This window comes from Dipodomys merriami, unplaced genomic scaffold (assembly GCF_024711535.1).
Source record: "Dipodomys merriami isolate MVZ:Mamm:240054 unplaced genomic scaffold, mDipMer1.0.p SCAF_12, whole genome shotgun sequence".
In the NCBI taxonomy this organism is placed as follows: Eukaryota; Metazoa; Chordata; class Mammalia; order Rodentia; family Heteromyidae; genus Dipodomys; species Dipodomys merriami.
In genome coordinates this window covers 4722349-4738240 of record NW_027202493.1, presented here as the reverse complement: position 1 = coordinate 4738240, position 15892 = coordinate 4722349, and the positions used below count along the sequence as shown (strand labels likewise).

Here is a 15892-nt window from a genome sequence, read left to right as displayed (position 1 = left end):
GGATTTTCCAGTCTCGGCTGGCTTTGAACCATAATTCTCAGAACTGTAATTCTCATCTTCCTAAGAAGCTAGGATTATAAGTGTGAGCCACCAGTGCCCAGTGGGGGGGGGGAGAGAAAGAGAGAGAGAGAGAGAGAGAGAGAGAGTATGTAAACCTACTACAAAAAAGGTGGTGAGGATTCTTGTCTTCTTTAGCAAGAAAGTGAATTTCTGATAAGAACCGAGGATGGTTTAAAGGATCAATTAAGTCTGAATAAATTAATCAATTAGTCTTCTGTCTTATCCTCCCTCCAACTCCCATTTCTCCCAAGAAACCTGGATGAACTTTGGGAAGCTTTTTGGAGTTCTCAGGCCATGTCAAAGTTTCTGTTTAACTTCATTGCAAGATTACCTTAATTGAGTACATGACAGTGTATCTCCTTTTAACTCTGATATTTTCCTAAAAGACATAAAGAAGGACCAAATGACACCAATAATAAAATGTGAAATGGGAAGATGAAGAGACCATACTTGTAACTGTCACTTCATCAGTTGAGGAAGTGCTTCTCAACATTACTGTTACTTCAGTAAAAATACCAGATGGTGAATTGTACTAGAAAGGAAAATATCTGGAATAATGGGAAGTACAGATTTCAAGACAAGCAGACTGTGCAACATAGGAATCAGTTCTCCAGACTATCCCCTAGCATATCTGTGGGGTGAATGTAGTTCTTGGTTTGATTGTATATGAGCAGTTGAATGCTTATTGAAAAACAGTATCCATTGGATGTTGGTACAGTTTTCTTTTGTGGGTTTTAAGGTTAGCTAGGTAGTCTAGACAGCACTGGGCATATCACTGCCTTGGTACTTTGTCCTCTAAGGGTGGTGCTTCTTACCAAAGTTGTTAGGAGTCATTTGGAAGCTATGTGTTCAAAGCATGAAGCAAGTTCATTTGTGTTAGATGAGATTAAATCTGTACCAAAAAGGAAATGTACTTAGTACCAAGAAGCTTCTTGCCTTGAGTCGGCCATCCTCACCTGATAGTGTTTTCCTTTTGCTTTTTTGTGGAATGCACTTCTTGATCTAATATGTCTTCCACATTAAAAAATAGTACACAAAATTCTTTTCTTTCTATAAAAAGCACTGCTAGACCTCTTATGTAATATTAGGATTTTGGTGACCAGAGCTCTTCATTTGTAGAAAGGACAGAAAGCAATATTTGATAAGTAACATCTAGTGGGTAGTTAGGAGTTTCATGAAACATTCAAAAAGATGTATATGAGCTGGGTGCCGGTTGCTCTAGGAGGCTGAGAACTAAGGATGACAGTTCAAAGCCAGCCTGGGAAGGAAAACACATGAGACTCTTTTTTCCAGTTAACTACCCAAAATGCTGGAAGTGGGGATGTGGCTCAAGTGGTAGAGGGCTAACCTTGAGAACAAAAGCTCAGGGACAGCACTCAGGTCGGGAGTTCAAGTCCCAAGACTGACATATACATGAGGAGATGTATGTGCTTCGTGTCGAGATTCTTCTATGAAATGGACACAGCATAATATGATTGGTATTTTTCAGACCAAATAAGGTAGATGGTGTGAAATCATTTTAAGCTGCTTTCATGGGTTTTTTTTTTGTTTTTCTTCTGAGACAGGATCTCATTATTAATCCTAGGCTGGCCTAGGTCTTATGGTTCTCTTGCCTCAGCTTCCCAAGTACTGGGAATCCAGGTGTACATCACTCATTTAAACCTGGCTGAAAATTTGGTGGTATACACCAACTATAGAGATATTCAGAATTCTTCTCAATTACGTTTTTGTTCATTTTTTACCTTTGATCTGGATTATTAGACAGTAAAAAATATAGATATTCTCAGTAGTGAAATGTTGTCTTTACATATACATTTTTATATATATTTGAAGGGTTACTTTTTATCTGTTGATTTGCATATATGGCATTTCTGAGTGTTTATACCATTCTATTAGTCCATTAGAGTTGAGGACTTACTAGTCATTTCCTCACCAGTGCTAACATTCAGGAATACATTTTAAATTTGTATCTCATCTCATAGAGAAAACCATTTTTACATCTACCAGAATCAAGATATTCTAGTCTTTACATGATTTTTTTCTCCATCTGTCTGTCTCTCTTGTCTCTAATTTTGTTGGTGCATCAGGACTACTGAGCAAGTGAAATTTCTCTGTTTTCTGTTGTAAGTACTCTTGGTATTGATGCTCTTTGTCCCTGGGACTGCTAGAAGTCCCCTCTCCTAGCCCTGCTCCACTGTCTTTCCATAGCATGTTGGCTTTTCTTTTTCAGTTTCCCTTTTTGGTGATTTGTTTTTCTTTTGCATTTCATTTTTCCCCCTCATAAGTTGGCTTAAGCCTTGCAAGTCTGTACCTAAAGGAGTGGAAATGACCCTTTCCACCTTAGGTGCTAGAGCTTGTGTTCCCTGGCTTGGCACGCTTTGAATACCAAAAGCTGGCTTGGCCCCAAGAAGTGCTGTGGCTTGGCTACAGCACTGGTTCGAGGGACTCTTCTGCTAGATATTTTTGATAATTTACAGCTACTAGAACAGGTAATATATCTTACTAGTAAATTTCACTGAGTCATCCTGAGTTAGATGACAGAGGGTGGCATTCAGAGCATAAGGGAAAGACAATGGACTAGTGATGGTATGCATTCTGGTAACTTGGTACTTATCTTTGTGTTTTTTGCAACATAGAAAAGCAAGTTGCAAATAGTTTTTTTTTTTCTTTTCTTGGTTGTTTGTTCTTTTCTTTAATTGTTATTAAGTAGTTGTACAAAAGAGTTACAATTTAAAAAAAAAACTGAAAACTTTAAGCTTATTAAAACAGCAGAATCTGAGTTAACCTTGTGATCACAAATTATAAACTAGCCTAAAAATAATGGTGGAGTAGGGTGGGGGGGAGTGGAAGGTATCTAAGTTTTCCCTAGTTGTGGCCTTATTTTACATTTCATGGTGCTCATCTTCTGTCTTGGTACATAAAAATAATTGCTTAAATATTTTTACTTCTATACTTTCATTGACTACTGCTCTGTAAGTACCCAGCATCTCTGGAGTAGAGCTGTCTTAGGAGATATCTGTGGCTTTTAGGACAATAAAGACTTTTTAAAGACTTTTGTGCAGCGTGATGATTTTCCTGATGAACGTCAAAGTCAAGGGAGTAACAATCAGACTAGAACATCTGTAGGCTTACAGCTGTACTGTTTAAAAGGCTTTAGAGATGTGTAATTAGGCAGTGTAGGAGTCAGAGTACTGGTATTGACAACACATAGAAGCACACAAAGTAGTCTTTCAGAGAATGAGCCCAGCTGTCATTCTTTGCATACCCTGACAGCCAAGGTGTCTCTGTCTCTACCATGCACATGTGTGACTTGTGTGGTGCTGTTTGCTTTGGCTTCTCTTTGCAACACTGCTCTCTGCTCCACCTCATACCTTCCGAGTTGTCATTGTGATTCCAAACTGGCTCTTGCCTGTTTTCCTCTCTTTCTAGGAGTGGCTGTAAGGTGAAGAAATATGAAACTCAGTCTCTGGCTGTGGATACTAGCTCTCAGGTAAGTCTGTGCCTGTTACCGGAATGATTCTTAGACCAGTTGGCCCCCAGTTAGAGTTTGTAACCCCTATATATGGCTCAAGAAAAATCTCCAGTGGCTGCCTGAGTACTCAGCTTTAAGAAAACCATTGTTGTGATCATGTCCTAAAATCCAAGAAGGCCTTAGAGAAGTAACTGTTTTCACAATGAAGAGTAAAGTCTCACCTTTAAAAAAATAAAATTCCTAATCTGAGTCTTACAAAGTCATATCACCACATATTGTGAAACCTTTTAAGACATCAAACAGAGGAAGGATCAGAAATATTGGTTGGTGTAGGAACTGACTCTGTTCCTTTCTTAGAAACTACATTGTAATCTTTTTTTTTTTTTTTTCTGGTCATGGGGCTTGAACTCTGGGCCTGGGCACTGTCCCTCAGCATTTCAGCTCAAGGCAAGTGCTCTACCACTTGAGCCACAGCACCACTTCTGGTTTTCTGGTGGTTTATTGGAGATTAGAGTCTCATGGACTTTCCTGCCCGTGCTGGCTTTGAACCATGATCCTCAGATCTAGCCTCCTCAGTAGCTAGGAGTACAGGCATGAGCCACCAGTGCCTGGCTGTAAAATCATTTTTTAACTTAGGTAATTTTCCAATTTATTGCTCTAGCAGCACCTGAGTTGCCACCTGATAGATCATTAAAAATAAGTTTTGATGACAGGATGTTTTGGCATACAACTTGGAAAAGAATTGGATGGCATTTCTATTAGAACACTTTTTTTCTGTTAAATCCCTTTTTTTTCTATAAATAAGGGTTTGTATTATAATTACAAAACTGGAAACCACTAATAAAATTGATGCTTTTTAAAATTCCAGTAATAAGTATATCTAGCAGTAAATTTGTAGCCCATGACTGTGTAAAGTGTGAGGAAACAAAAAAACCCAAACCAACAACCTCACCCCCCAAAAAAATACAAACCTCAGGTTTACCTTATTGCAATGAGACACTTTACAAAAATGTATTTCAATATAATTACAAGAATATATTCATAACGGTTAAGGGACACAATTTAACATCATTCTGTACAACTTATACAGAAATTTATACATAGTTTAAGATTTCTTTTTTTAAAGCCAGGGAGTTATTTGAACTTTTGGCCTGGGCCCTGTCACTCAGCTCTTCAACTCAAGGCTAGCACTCTACCACTTGGTTTTCTGAGTGATTTATTGGAAATAAGAGTCTCATGGACTTTCCTGCCTGGGCTGGCTTTGAACTGCAATTCTCAGATCTCCTGAGTAGTTGAGTTATTTTTTGAGTGTTACAAATGTATGAAAGCAAATCAGGTAACAGGAACTTTGAGAAACTTACTTTTGATTTGCTAAAAACAAAGATCCCTAACTTAACGGCAGAAGTTTTAAAACTTGGTGCAATAGTTCTGGGGTTTGATAATTCTTATAAAAACTTGCACTCCTTCCTTCCTTCCTTCCTTCCTTCCTTCCTTCCTTCCTTCCTTTCTTCCTTCCTTCCTTCCTTCCTTCCAGTTTTCCAGTGGTTTTATTGGAGATAAGAGTCTTTCCTGGAAGTGGCGCTGTGGCTCAAGTGGTAGAGCGCTCACCTTGAGCTGAAGAGCACAAGGACAGCGCCCAAGCCCAGAGTTCAAGCCCCACGACCGACCCTCCCCCCCCAAAAAAAAACCCTTAAAAAAAAAAGTCTTTCCTGCACTGGATAGCCTTGAACTGCAATCCTCAGATCTCAGCCTCCCGAATAGCTAGAATTATAGGTGTGAGCCACTGGCACCTGGCTAACTTGCACTATTTTCAAGATAAGTTGTATATTAGTAGGTGTGTTTGTCATTCTCCAGAAAAAAAGATTAACAGTTTACACTTCGGAGCAAGGAAAAAAATGTCTAAAAATGTTTTTGGGGAGAAATCTAGGATAGAGAGACCTGAACAGACTTTTAATGATACAAGCAGGAAGTGATGTAGAGTTCCAAATGAAGTAGAAGTGAAGTAGAATTACAAATTCAGAAATAGGAATAATGTCTATTTCTGACTATTGAGCAGCTGTTTAGCTGGGCATCAATAACTTACATCTGTAATCTGATCTTGGTTCAAGGCCAGCCAAGATAGAGAAGTTCCAGAGACCCCTTCTTAATCCTATAGCTTGGTGTTGTGGCCCACACCAGTCATCCTAAACTATGTGGGAGGTTGAGATTGGGAGGCCCATGGTTTCAGGTAAGCCCAAGAAAAAAAGTCTGAGAGACTCTTATCTCCACAAGGGAAGCTGGACATGTAGTATGCCTGTGATCCCAGCAACTATGCAAAATCTAAAATAGATCTTGGTCCAAGTAGAATCCTGGCAGGAAACAAGACTGTATCTCATAAAGTAACCAGCAAAAAACAGCTGAAGGCATGACTTAGAAGAACATTGTCTGGCAAACATGAGGCCCTGAATTCAAACCTCAGTGCTGTCCTCCCCACCAAAAAAGAAGACATGTTTGTATACTTGAGAGGGAAAAAGAAATTGTGCATGCACACATGCGCTCCTCTGTCCTGGGGCTTGAACTTAGGACCTAGACACTGAGTTTTTTTTTTACTCAAGGTTAGCTAGAAGCTCTCCACTTTGGCTTTTTGGTGGTTAAGTGGAGATAAGAGTCTTTTGGAGGGCTGGGAAGGTGGCTCAGTGGTAGAGCACTTGCCTTGCATGCCTGAGGCCCTGGGTTCGATTCCTTAGCACCACATAAGAAAAAAGCCGGAAGTGGCGCTGTGGCTCAAGTGGTAGAGCGCTAGCCTTGAGCTGAAGAGCTGAGGGACAGCGCCCAGGCCCAGAGTTCAGGCCCCACAACCGGACCCCCCAAAAAAAAAGTCTTTTGGACTTCCCTGCATGGGCTGGCTTTGAACTGTGATCCTCAGATCCTAGCTTCTACTGAGGAGCTAGGATTACAGGCATGAGCTACTGGTACCCAGCTGGTTGATGTACTTAAAAAAATAAGTCACCAGCTATCAAATTGCTGGAGTAACTTAAGTTTCATTAAGCAAGTATATTTAGAATATTCAAAGTATTATACCTTAGAGATTTAAAGGTAATTTATTCTCTTAAAGATGTTTAATTATTATAATTTAAAATGTTCTTATTCCAAAATATTTTAGAAGTAACTTGAAAAGTACATGGACTTTCAAAAATAATTAGTAGGTATATGTGCAAGAAAACTTGAAAACTATCATTTTCAGTTGCTTAATTAAGCTTATAAATTTAAATTTGGGCTAGAAAACACTTATGGTATACAACTATAACCCTAGCATTGTTGAAGGTAAGATGTGAGGATCAGAGTGCAAAGCCAGCATGACCAAGCAACTCTGTGAGACTGTTATCTCCAATTAACCATCAAAGTGAAGTGAAGCTGTGGCTGAACGGGTAGAGCACCAGCTGTGAATATAAAAAGCTAAAGTATAGTACCCAGGCCCTGAGTTCAAGCCCTAGTACTGACCCCCAAAAATTAATGAAAGGGTTAGGCACCAGTGGCTCATGCCTGTAATCCTAGCTATTCAGGAAGTTGAAACCTAAAGATGAAGTTTTGAAGCCAGTCCAGGCTAGAGGCACAGCTCAAGTGATTAGAGTGCCAGTTATGAGCAAGGAAGCTGAAAGGATGCAAGGCCACTGAAATCAAACTCTAGTACTAGGAGAAAAAAGCAAGAAAAGCTTGTGTTTTCAAACCACAGACCCAAGTTACAGAAGCGAGGTTCTAGGAAGCACCACAGTTCATAATTGGGATACCACAGCTTTCTCCCCACTTTAGACCTGTATCTGTCATTAATTCTGTATCTGTATGGAATTGTGACTGCTTGCTCCATTGCTGACATGTTCCATTATTTGCCTCCTAACTGGTAGTGTCTGCTCTTAAATTTGCCAGGACGAAGGAGCAGTGATCTCCCAGATTCCAGACATTTCTACCAGAGATGGTCATGCGACTGATGAAGAAAAACTGGCATCCACATCATGTGGTCAGAAATCATCTGGGGCCGAGGTGAAAGGTGAGCCAGAGGAAGACCTGGAGTACTTTGAATGTTCCAATGTTCCTGTGTCTACCATAAATCATACGTTTTCATCCTCAGAAGCAGGTATGGAAACATATCTTCGTCTTTCTAATATACATAAGCCTAGAAATGCCTGAAAGCTTAAAGCAGGAGGTACCCTAGATAGATTAGAGAATTGGGTCACTTGAGGGATAGATTAGGATGCTGATCTATGCTTTGCAGTAGCAAAGCTTTTGTAGACAAAGCATGTCTACAGAAGATACACAGCAAAGTATTATCCAAGGACTAGAGACATAGTTAAGTGTGGGAAGATGTTCAGGAGACACTGATTGAATTTCCCTGTAATTTTGCACTAAAATAGCCATATCAAGTATAGTGTCTTATAAATATGCTGTGCATTTGGCTTTTTTGCAGTTAAGCTCATTTAACTCACAGAACTTGTTAACAACTACCACTATAGCACTACATATGAACATTGCTCTGAGTGCTTCGTGTGATCCTCACTGGTTATGCTTTTCACCATTCTTCAGAGAGATAGCGTATGGCACAGAAGTTAAGAAACTTGACCAATGTTGCTTGGTTAGCATTAAAGAGGAAATGAGTATCTTTTTATTCCCATTGTAAAGTTCATTTCTGAGACCTCTATCATGAAAACAAGACTAATGGGAAAAACGTACAAGCTAATATAAGGGCTTTTTTTTTTAAATTAGCATCTAATAACCTGTTTCCAGGGGAAACATGCATCAAGGGAGATGGACAGAGAGACCTTCCTCAAATGTTGAGGTGTTGTATTCGGGGTAGTATGTTCTGAACACTACTACTACTACCACAAGCTAAGCAGTATGCTTCCATGGCCTTTAACACCAATGCTTAAGTGTGAAGTGATTCTTTTCTCTTTTTTTTGTCGGTCATGGGGCTTGAACTCTGGGCCTGGGTGCTGTCCCTCAGCTCTTCAGCTCAAGGCAAGCACTTTACCAATTGAGCCACAACACCACTTCTGGTTTTCTGGTGATTTATTGGAGATCTCTCAGACTTTCGTGCCCAGGCTGGCTTTGAACCTCAATCCTCAGATCTCAGCCTCTTGAGTAGCTAGGATTACAGGCATGAGCCACCAGCGCCTGGCAAAGTGATTATTTTCATCATATTAAGCTACTATAAATTTACCTGTCACCAAATAGTAGGTTGACTTAATTGGTGTACATAAAATTCTTAACATTCTAATAAAATCTAGCCTTATTATATATAGCGCTCCTGGCTTTTATACTTAGAATTTTTAAAGTCATAATCTGCCATCCAACAAGGGAAACGTGGGAAGTTATTTCCTTGACCTCCCTATCCCCCAGGTGTCAGTTTCCTATCTGTTAATGAGCTTTCTGTTGCTATAATTAATACCTGAGACAACCTACTTGTGAGCAATAAGGCTGATTTGGTTCATTGTTCTAGAATGAACATGATCAAGTGGACTTCTTGCTTTTAAGCCTCTGGTGAGGAAAGATCCTATGGTTGAGCAGGACTGCTTACTTCATGGCCAGGAAGTAAAAGAAAGGGAAAGGGGCCTGGAGTCCCAAAATCTTCAAGGACATGTACCTAGTGACCTAAAGACCTCTCCTGGTTCCCTCTTAAGAGTCCCATCACTTCCCAATAGGGCCACCCTTGTGACCAACCTTTTAACACATAGGACTGGGAGAAACATTCCAGATCCAAACTATAGAACCACTCATAATAAAATAACTGTATCAGACACTGCCTAATTTTTTTTTCCTAAAGCCTTGCCCACTACTGTCCTAAATACCTACTTTCTCAAGGTTAATCTTTAGTACTTTTGTGCTGCTTTTGTTTTTCCACATATCTGAAACATCTTTCTTTGCCATTTCTTACAAAAATTCTGCTATTTTTTTTCAGGTGTGTCATGAATGTTCCTTGGATCCCACTGTACTCTCTGCTCTCACTACAATTTCTTCTATTCCCCCTGTAGAAAGGGGACTTAGAAATTCTCAAAGTCAGGGATGACTATGAGAGGCCTGCTTTTGTATTTCTTCTGGTACAAGCATATGGCAAAAAATATGGCAAATTTTTGAAGAAATTTCATGCATAGGAGTTATTAGAAACAGCTCTAATAGCTACAGTGCTATCCTCAATGTTGGTAAATTGGCTAGTTGTCTTTGGAACAGTGGTAACAGATTTAAACAAAGATGTTTGACTGACTGATTACATCTGTCCAAGGAGCAGGCAAAGGCTGTGGGTGATGGGTAGAGGGTTGCCAATGGCTCTACTGTATGACTGTTTCCTGGAGAGATTCCAGGGAGAAGTGGATCCTGATGGATAGGGACATAGTTCTCCAGGAAATGAGGATGCACACAGCCTGGGAATCCCACATTGGTAAAATGCTCACTGGCTTTCTTCATGTATAGGACAAGTAGGAATGGAGAGTGTAGTGAGGAATTTAGGGATGCTCTGAGAGATGCGAGCATTGAAATAATGGTCATATTTGTGTTTTAAACAATCATTAAATAAACACTACCTATGTGAAGGATTGTGGCTTTAAATTTTGGTGTCATCTTTTTTTTTTGTTTTGTTGTGGTCTGTCGGTTGTGGGACATTGTCCCTCTGCTCTTCAGCTCAAGGCAGGTGCTCTACCACAGCACCACTTTCAGTTTTCTGGTAGTTATTTGGAGATGAGTCTCGGAGTTTCCTGCCCAGGCTGGCTTTGAACCTTGATCCTCAGATCTCAGCCTCCTGAGTAGCTAGGATTACAGGTGTGAGTTACCAACACCCAGCATTGGTATAGTTTTTTTTATATTTTTATATTTTATTCAATAAGAACATAACCTTTTATTTTCTTTTTTTCTTATTTAATGTCACTTATGGTGGTAAAGTAAAAAAAAAAATAGAACTGATAAAACCAGTTAGGGGCTGGGAAGGTAGCTCAGTGGTAGAGTGCTTGCCTTGCATGCATGAGGCCCTGAGTTCAATTCCTCAGCACCACATAAGCAGAAAAAGCCAGAAGTGAGGCTGTGGCTCAAGTGGAAGAGCACTAGCCTTGAGCTGAAGAGCTCAGGTACAGAACCCATGCTCAGAGTTCAGGCCCCATGACCCACCAAAAAAAAAAAGAAGAAGAAAGAAAACCAGTTAGAAGAGTATTGATAGGATAATAAACACACTTTTTTAAGCTTGAAATTTAAAACTTGTCATTTTTTTGCTCCAGTAATTATATTGAGGGTGTCCTTCCAGGTTAGAATTTAAATTCATTCAGACTTGGAAACAAAATAGTGTCTAGTGACTTAGAATTTCCTTTTTCTGAAACAATTCCATGGTAATTACAACTCATGTGCTAAACTTTCAGTGGACACAAGGGGACAGCCTAGTGCTTCTTTTTGCCAGAAGATTGACTGCATGCATTCTTCTGAAGTATAAGTCTTTTAACATGGAACAAATAGGGCTCACTAGAATGCCAGCGCTCCTTTAAAATCTTGAAATGTTCTTGATGTGTTCATAGTAATTTTTGGCCTGCATGGAGTTCCTGAGCCTTTCATTAGGAAAGAAAGGAATCGATTTCTTGAGAAAACTAAAAAAATAACTTTCTGTGTTTTAGGCATAGAGAAAGAGACTTGCCAGAAGATGGAAAAAGATGGCTCCACTGTGCTTGTAAGTTCCTAAACTTGGAGGCATGGGGTGGAGCTCAGATTTCTTTCAGTAATGGTTTTGAAGCCCATGTTAATTTGTTAAATTCTAATATATGTGCATATGTGTGTATGTGTATATATATATATATATGTATATATATTATATAATGCAGCAGGTGTCTGATGACATGGCAGGTTGAGAAAGGCTGAATCTGAGGTAAGTTAAAAACAAAATCTTTATTTTCTACTAAGCTTAGACTTGTAAAAGTAATACATAAAATCTATAAGCTACACACTGGTGATTCTTACCTGTAATATTAGCTACTTAGGAGGCTAAGATCTAAGTATCGTGTTCAAAGCTAGTCTGGGCAGAAAAAAAAAATCCATGATACTCTTCTCCAATTAACTATCAAAAATCCAAAAGTAAAGTGGAGGTATGGCTCAAGTGGTAGAGTGCTAGCCTTGGGCATTAAGGCTCAAGGACAGTGTCCAGACCCTGAATTCAAGTCCTAGATTTGGCACATAAAAAAAGTCTTGTATATCTTTCACCCATTGTCTTAAATATTAGTTTTACACATGGCTATACATACACATATATAATATTACTTAGTTTCTCCACCTAAGGAATTTACAATTTATGCAAAATGTTTTATACAATAGCCATTAGTCATGTGGTGTTTTGTTTTTACTGTCACTGGGGTGAAGAACGTAGGGTAAAATAACCTTTTCTTGAGCACAGGGCTAGTACTAGTCTTTTAAAAGATGATGGCAACTTTTAAACCAGTTTTACTGTTTCTAGGCTTGGTCTCTTACCTTTTGGCGTAAGCTAGTTCCTTTTAAAGTTTGCCTGGTATCTTCAGTATGTAAAAACAATGAAGGAATGATTAGAAAAGCTATGCTGAGTAGACAAAACATTGTCTATTGGTTACAAAATCAGGTGGTTTGCCCAGTACTTGAAACCAGCTCCTTTAAATATCCTGATTTATGATTTATGCATCTGTAAAGTGAGCAACAGTACCTGTCTGCTTCATCAGGATAGCTGGGAGGAAAAGAGTAAAGGGTAATTGAAAGACTTAAGACTATAGTAAAGTAATGGTTTTTAGAAAGAATAGAAAGGAATACTAGAGTATACGCATCTCTAGAGCCAGATATTATATGTTGTGACTTCTTAGAAGCAATCTCATATGAACTTCCTGCCATAAATCAGTTTGTACTTCCTTAAAACTTTGAATAGACACTGTGTTAAGAAATTTCCATCTAAGTGCAGGAGGTATAGCTTGCCTAGCATGCACAAAGGCTTAGGTTTGATCACCAGTACTGACTGAAAACAAGAAATTTTAATCTTGAAAATGTTGAAGAAAGAGTTTGACAAAACGCTGAAACAAGGACACAGGATGACCCATTGCAACAATGATACCCACAAGACAGTATATTGGAAATGAACTTTACAGCTTGGGGGTAGGGAGAAGTAAGGAAGGTGGGGGAGGGAAGGGATAGTGGGAAAACAACATGGGAGGGGGTAACAATGCTTGACCAGAAAGGTACTCATTACCTTACTCATGTAACTATAACCCTTCTGTATAGCATCTTTACAATAAAATAAGATTAAAAGAAAATCTGAGTTTGGCATGGGTGGTGCATCTGTAATCTTAGCCACTCAGGAGGCTTGAGAAGTCAGCTTGAGCAGAAAATCCTTGAGACTGCATCTCCAAAATAACCAGAAAAAGGAGACTCCATCTCCAAAATAACCAGGAAAAAATCCTGGCTAAGTGCAATTACTAGAGTACTGGCCCTGCAAGCAAACCAAGACACAGCGAGACAGACAGAAAAGAAATCTATGTTAATAACTATGTCTTTAAATGGTGAGCATTGAATCTCATCATTTCTTTTCTTTCTTTTTTCTTTTTCTGGTCATGGGGCCTGAACTCTAGGCCTGGGTGCTGTCCCTCAGCTCTTCAGCTCAATGCTAGCATTCTACCACTTGAGCCACAGCCTCACTTCTGGCTTTTTCTGCTTATGTGCTGCTGAGGAATCGAACGTAGGGCCTCATGCATGCGAGGCTAGCACTCTACCACTGAGCTGCCTTCCCAGCCCTCATCTTTTCATTTTTTAGTGGCAGCATTTTTCACTTAGGAGTCTGTTTTTATTTATTTATTTTTTTAGAAGTCATAAACTTGAGTTTAGTTTTCTTGGTTCTTCCAGCCATGTCTCAGACTAGCATATAGTACTGCTGCTCCAGTGACTCAAAGACAAAGGCTAAGATGAGCATGGCCAGCAAAGCAGAGATTAATGATGCTAATGCTTCTACCCACTGCAAGGACATCAGAGTTAGTTTCTTGTCTTATTTGTGTTCACAGTAAGTTTGTAGCCAGGATACTCCTGAATAGCCATCAAGGCATGTCTGTCTTAGTCCTTAAATCATAAGGGACCAGGAGAAAGAATAGGAAATAAGAAACCAGATCTTTTCAGAATATAATTGACTGATTCAGGCAGCTTCATTAAACACATGCTAGCTTCTGATGCAGTCCTAAAGAGATGATATGGCCAATTTTTGTGCTAGTAGATTCTAGGTACTTTTCACATTGTTTTTAAGCAGTAAGTCCTGGGAAACTGAAGAGTGGCTAAAATAGGTCACAGCATAAATCCTACCTCAACCACCTTATGACATTCTTCTTCATAGAAATAAAATCAAAATCCTAAAATTAATATGAAAATAAAAAAGACCAGCATAGCCAAAAAAACAATCCTAAGCAATGCTTGGAGGTATCACAATATCTAACTTTTACTTATATGACAGAACTATAGTTAAAAAAAAAAGCATTATACTGGTACATGGTCTTTCCCATGTAGATGAATGGAATAGAATATTAGACCCAGAAATAAGTCAATAAATAAACTCAGGGCCTGGACACTGTCCTTGAACTTTTTTGCTTAAGGCTAGCTAGGATTGTACCACTTGAGCCACAGCTCCACTTCCAGGTTTTTGGTGGTTAATTGGAAATAAGACTCTCATGGACTTTTTTGCCCAGACTGGCTTCAAAGCATGATCCTTAGGCAGACATTGGTGGTTCATGCCTGTAATCTTAGCTACTCAGGAGGCTGAGATCTCAGATTGCAGTTCAAAGCTGGCCCAGGCAGGAAAGTCTGTGAGACTTTTATCTCCAGTTAACCACCAGAAAACTGGAAATGACACTGTGGCTCAAGTACTGGAGCGCTTGCCCTGAGCTGAAGAGCTGAGGTACAGCGCCCAGGGAGTTCAAACCCTCCAACCGACCAAAAAAAACACAGTCCTCAGATCTCACCCTCCTGGGTAGCTAGGCTTACAAACATGAGCTAACAGCTACTGGCCTGGACATTTGTTGGTATTGTTTTCTTGGAGATAGCCATCCTTAATAAGTGATTTTGGTATAGCTTTGATTGGTGTTTCCTTTATGGCACAGTATGTTGAACATTATTTTCATGTATTTGTTCAATTCATTTGCCCATTTATTTATTGGATTATGTGTTTCAGTGTCATTGGAATTTTGATGAGAATTACTTTGTCTGTATTTTGTCCATCAATGGACATTGGATGTCCTTCCATCTTCAAGAAGAGGGTTTTCTTAATTTTCTTTTTTCGGTATTTCTTGTGGAAGTCTTTCATCTCCTTGGTTAAATTTTTTTTTTTGGCTGGTCATGGGGCCTGAACTCTGGGCCTGGACATTGTCCCTCAGCTCTTCAGCTCAAGGCTAGCGCTCTACCACTTGAGCCACAGCACCACTTCCAGCTTTTTCTGATTATGTGGTGCTGAGGAATTGGACCCAGGGCCTCATGCATGTAAGGCAAGCACTCTACCACTGAACCACCTTCCCAGCCCCTCCTTGGTTAGATTTAGTCCTAGGGTTTTTATTTTAATGTTTTGAGTTTTTGTTGTTTTCTTAATTTTTGCTATTGTGAATGGGATTGTTTTCCTGGTTTCTTTTCCTCAGGGTAATTGTTATTGGTATAGGTACGCTTTTTTTTTTTTTAATCTTTTTTTTTTTTTTCCTTTTTTGCCAGTCCTGGGGCTTGAACTGTAGGCCTATGTCCCTGAGCTTTGATGCTCAAGGCCAATGCTCTACCACTTGAGACACAGCTCCACTTTAAGCTTTTTTTGTAGTTTAGTGGTGATAAGAGTCTTATGGACTTTCCTGCCCAGGCTGGCCTCAAACCACGATCCTCAGATCTCAGCCTCCTGAGTAGCAAGTATTACAGGTATAAGCCACTGGCACCCAGCAAAAAACTATTGATTTATATATATTTTTTGTATTCTCTACTTTGCTGAAAGTGTTTATCAGATCTCAGAGTTTTCTGGTAGAGCAATGGGAAAGTTTCTTGATAGGAAGCCGAGCACAAGCTGACTTCCATGTCCAGAGCTATGTTGGCTATCTATAAATTACTTAAAAACTTAGTGGCTTAAAACAACAAACATTTATTATTTCATTGTTCCTACAGGTTAGGAACCTTGGGATAGTGTTGCTGGGTCCTCTCACTAAGGACCTCCCACAATCAAGCTGTTGACAAAGCTGTAGTTGACTCTAAACTTGACATAGGATAGATTCACTTTCAGGCTCACGCAAATCATTCTTGGTCACATAGAGCCTCTCAATACATAGAAGCCACAGTCATTATGCAACCTATTTTCAAAAATGGTATCTCTAGGGGCTGGGAAGGTGGCTCAGTGGTAGAGCA

General features: G+C 39.5%; 1 protein-coding gene across 5 annotated transcripts in view; it reads left to right on the top strand.

Annotated features, from left to right (window-relative positions):
- Tacc1 (transforming acidic coiled-coil containing protein 1) overlaps positions 1 to 15892 on the top strand; it is a 74450-nt gene that overhangs the window by 38116 nt on the left and 20442 nt on the right. For 2 of the 5 annotated variants that reach the window (XM_070016133.1, XM_070016132.1), the window contains 3 exons: positions 3490 to 3550; positions 7436 to 7556; positions 11152 to 11204. In XM_070016133.1, the coding sequence (XP_069872234.1) occupies positions 3490 to 3550; positions 7436 to 7556; positions 11152 to 11204 (235 nt within the window). Of the gene's footprint in view, positions 1 to 2147; positions 2184 to 3489; positions 3551 to 7435; positions 7644 to 11151; positions 11205 to 15892 lie in introns of all 5 variants that reach the window. The other 3 variants (XM_070016131.1, XM_070016129.1, XM_070016130.1) reach the window with 3 other exon arrangements.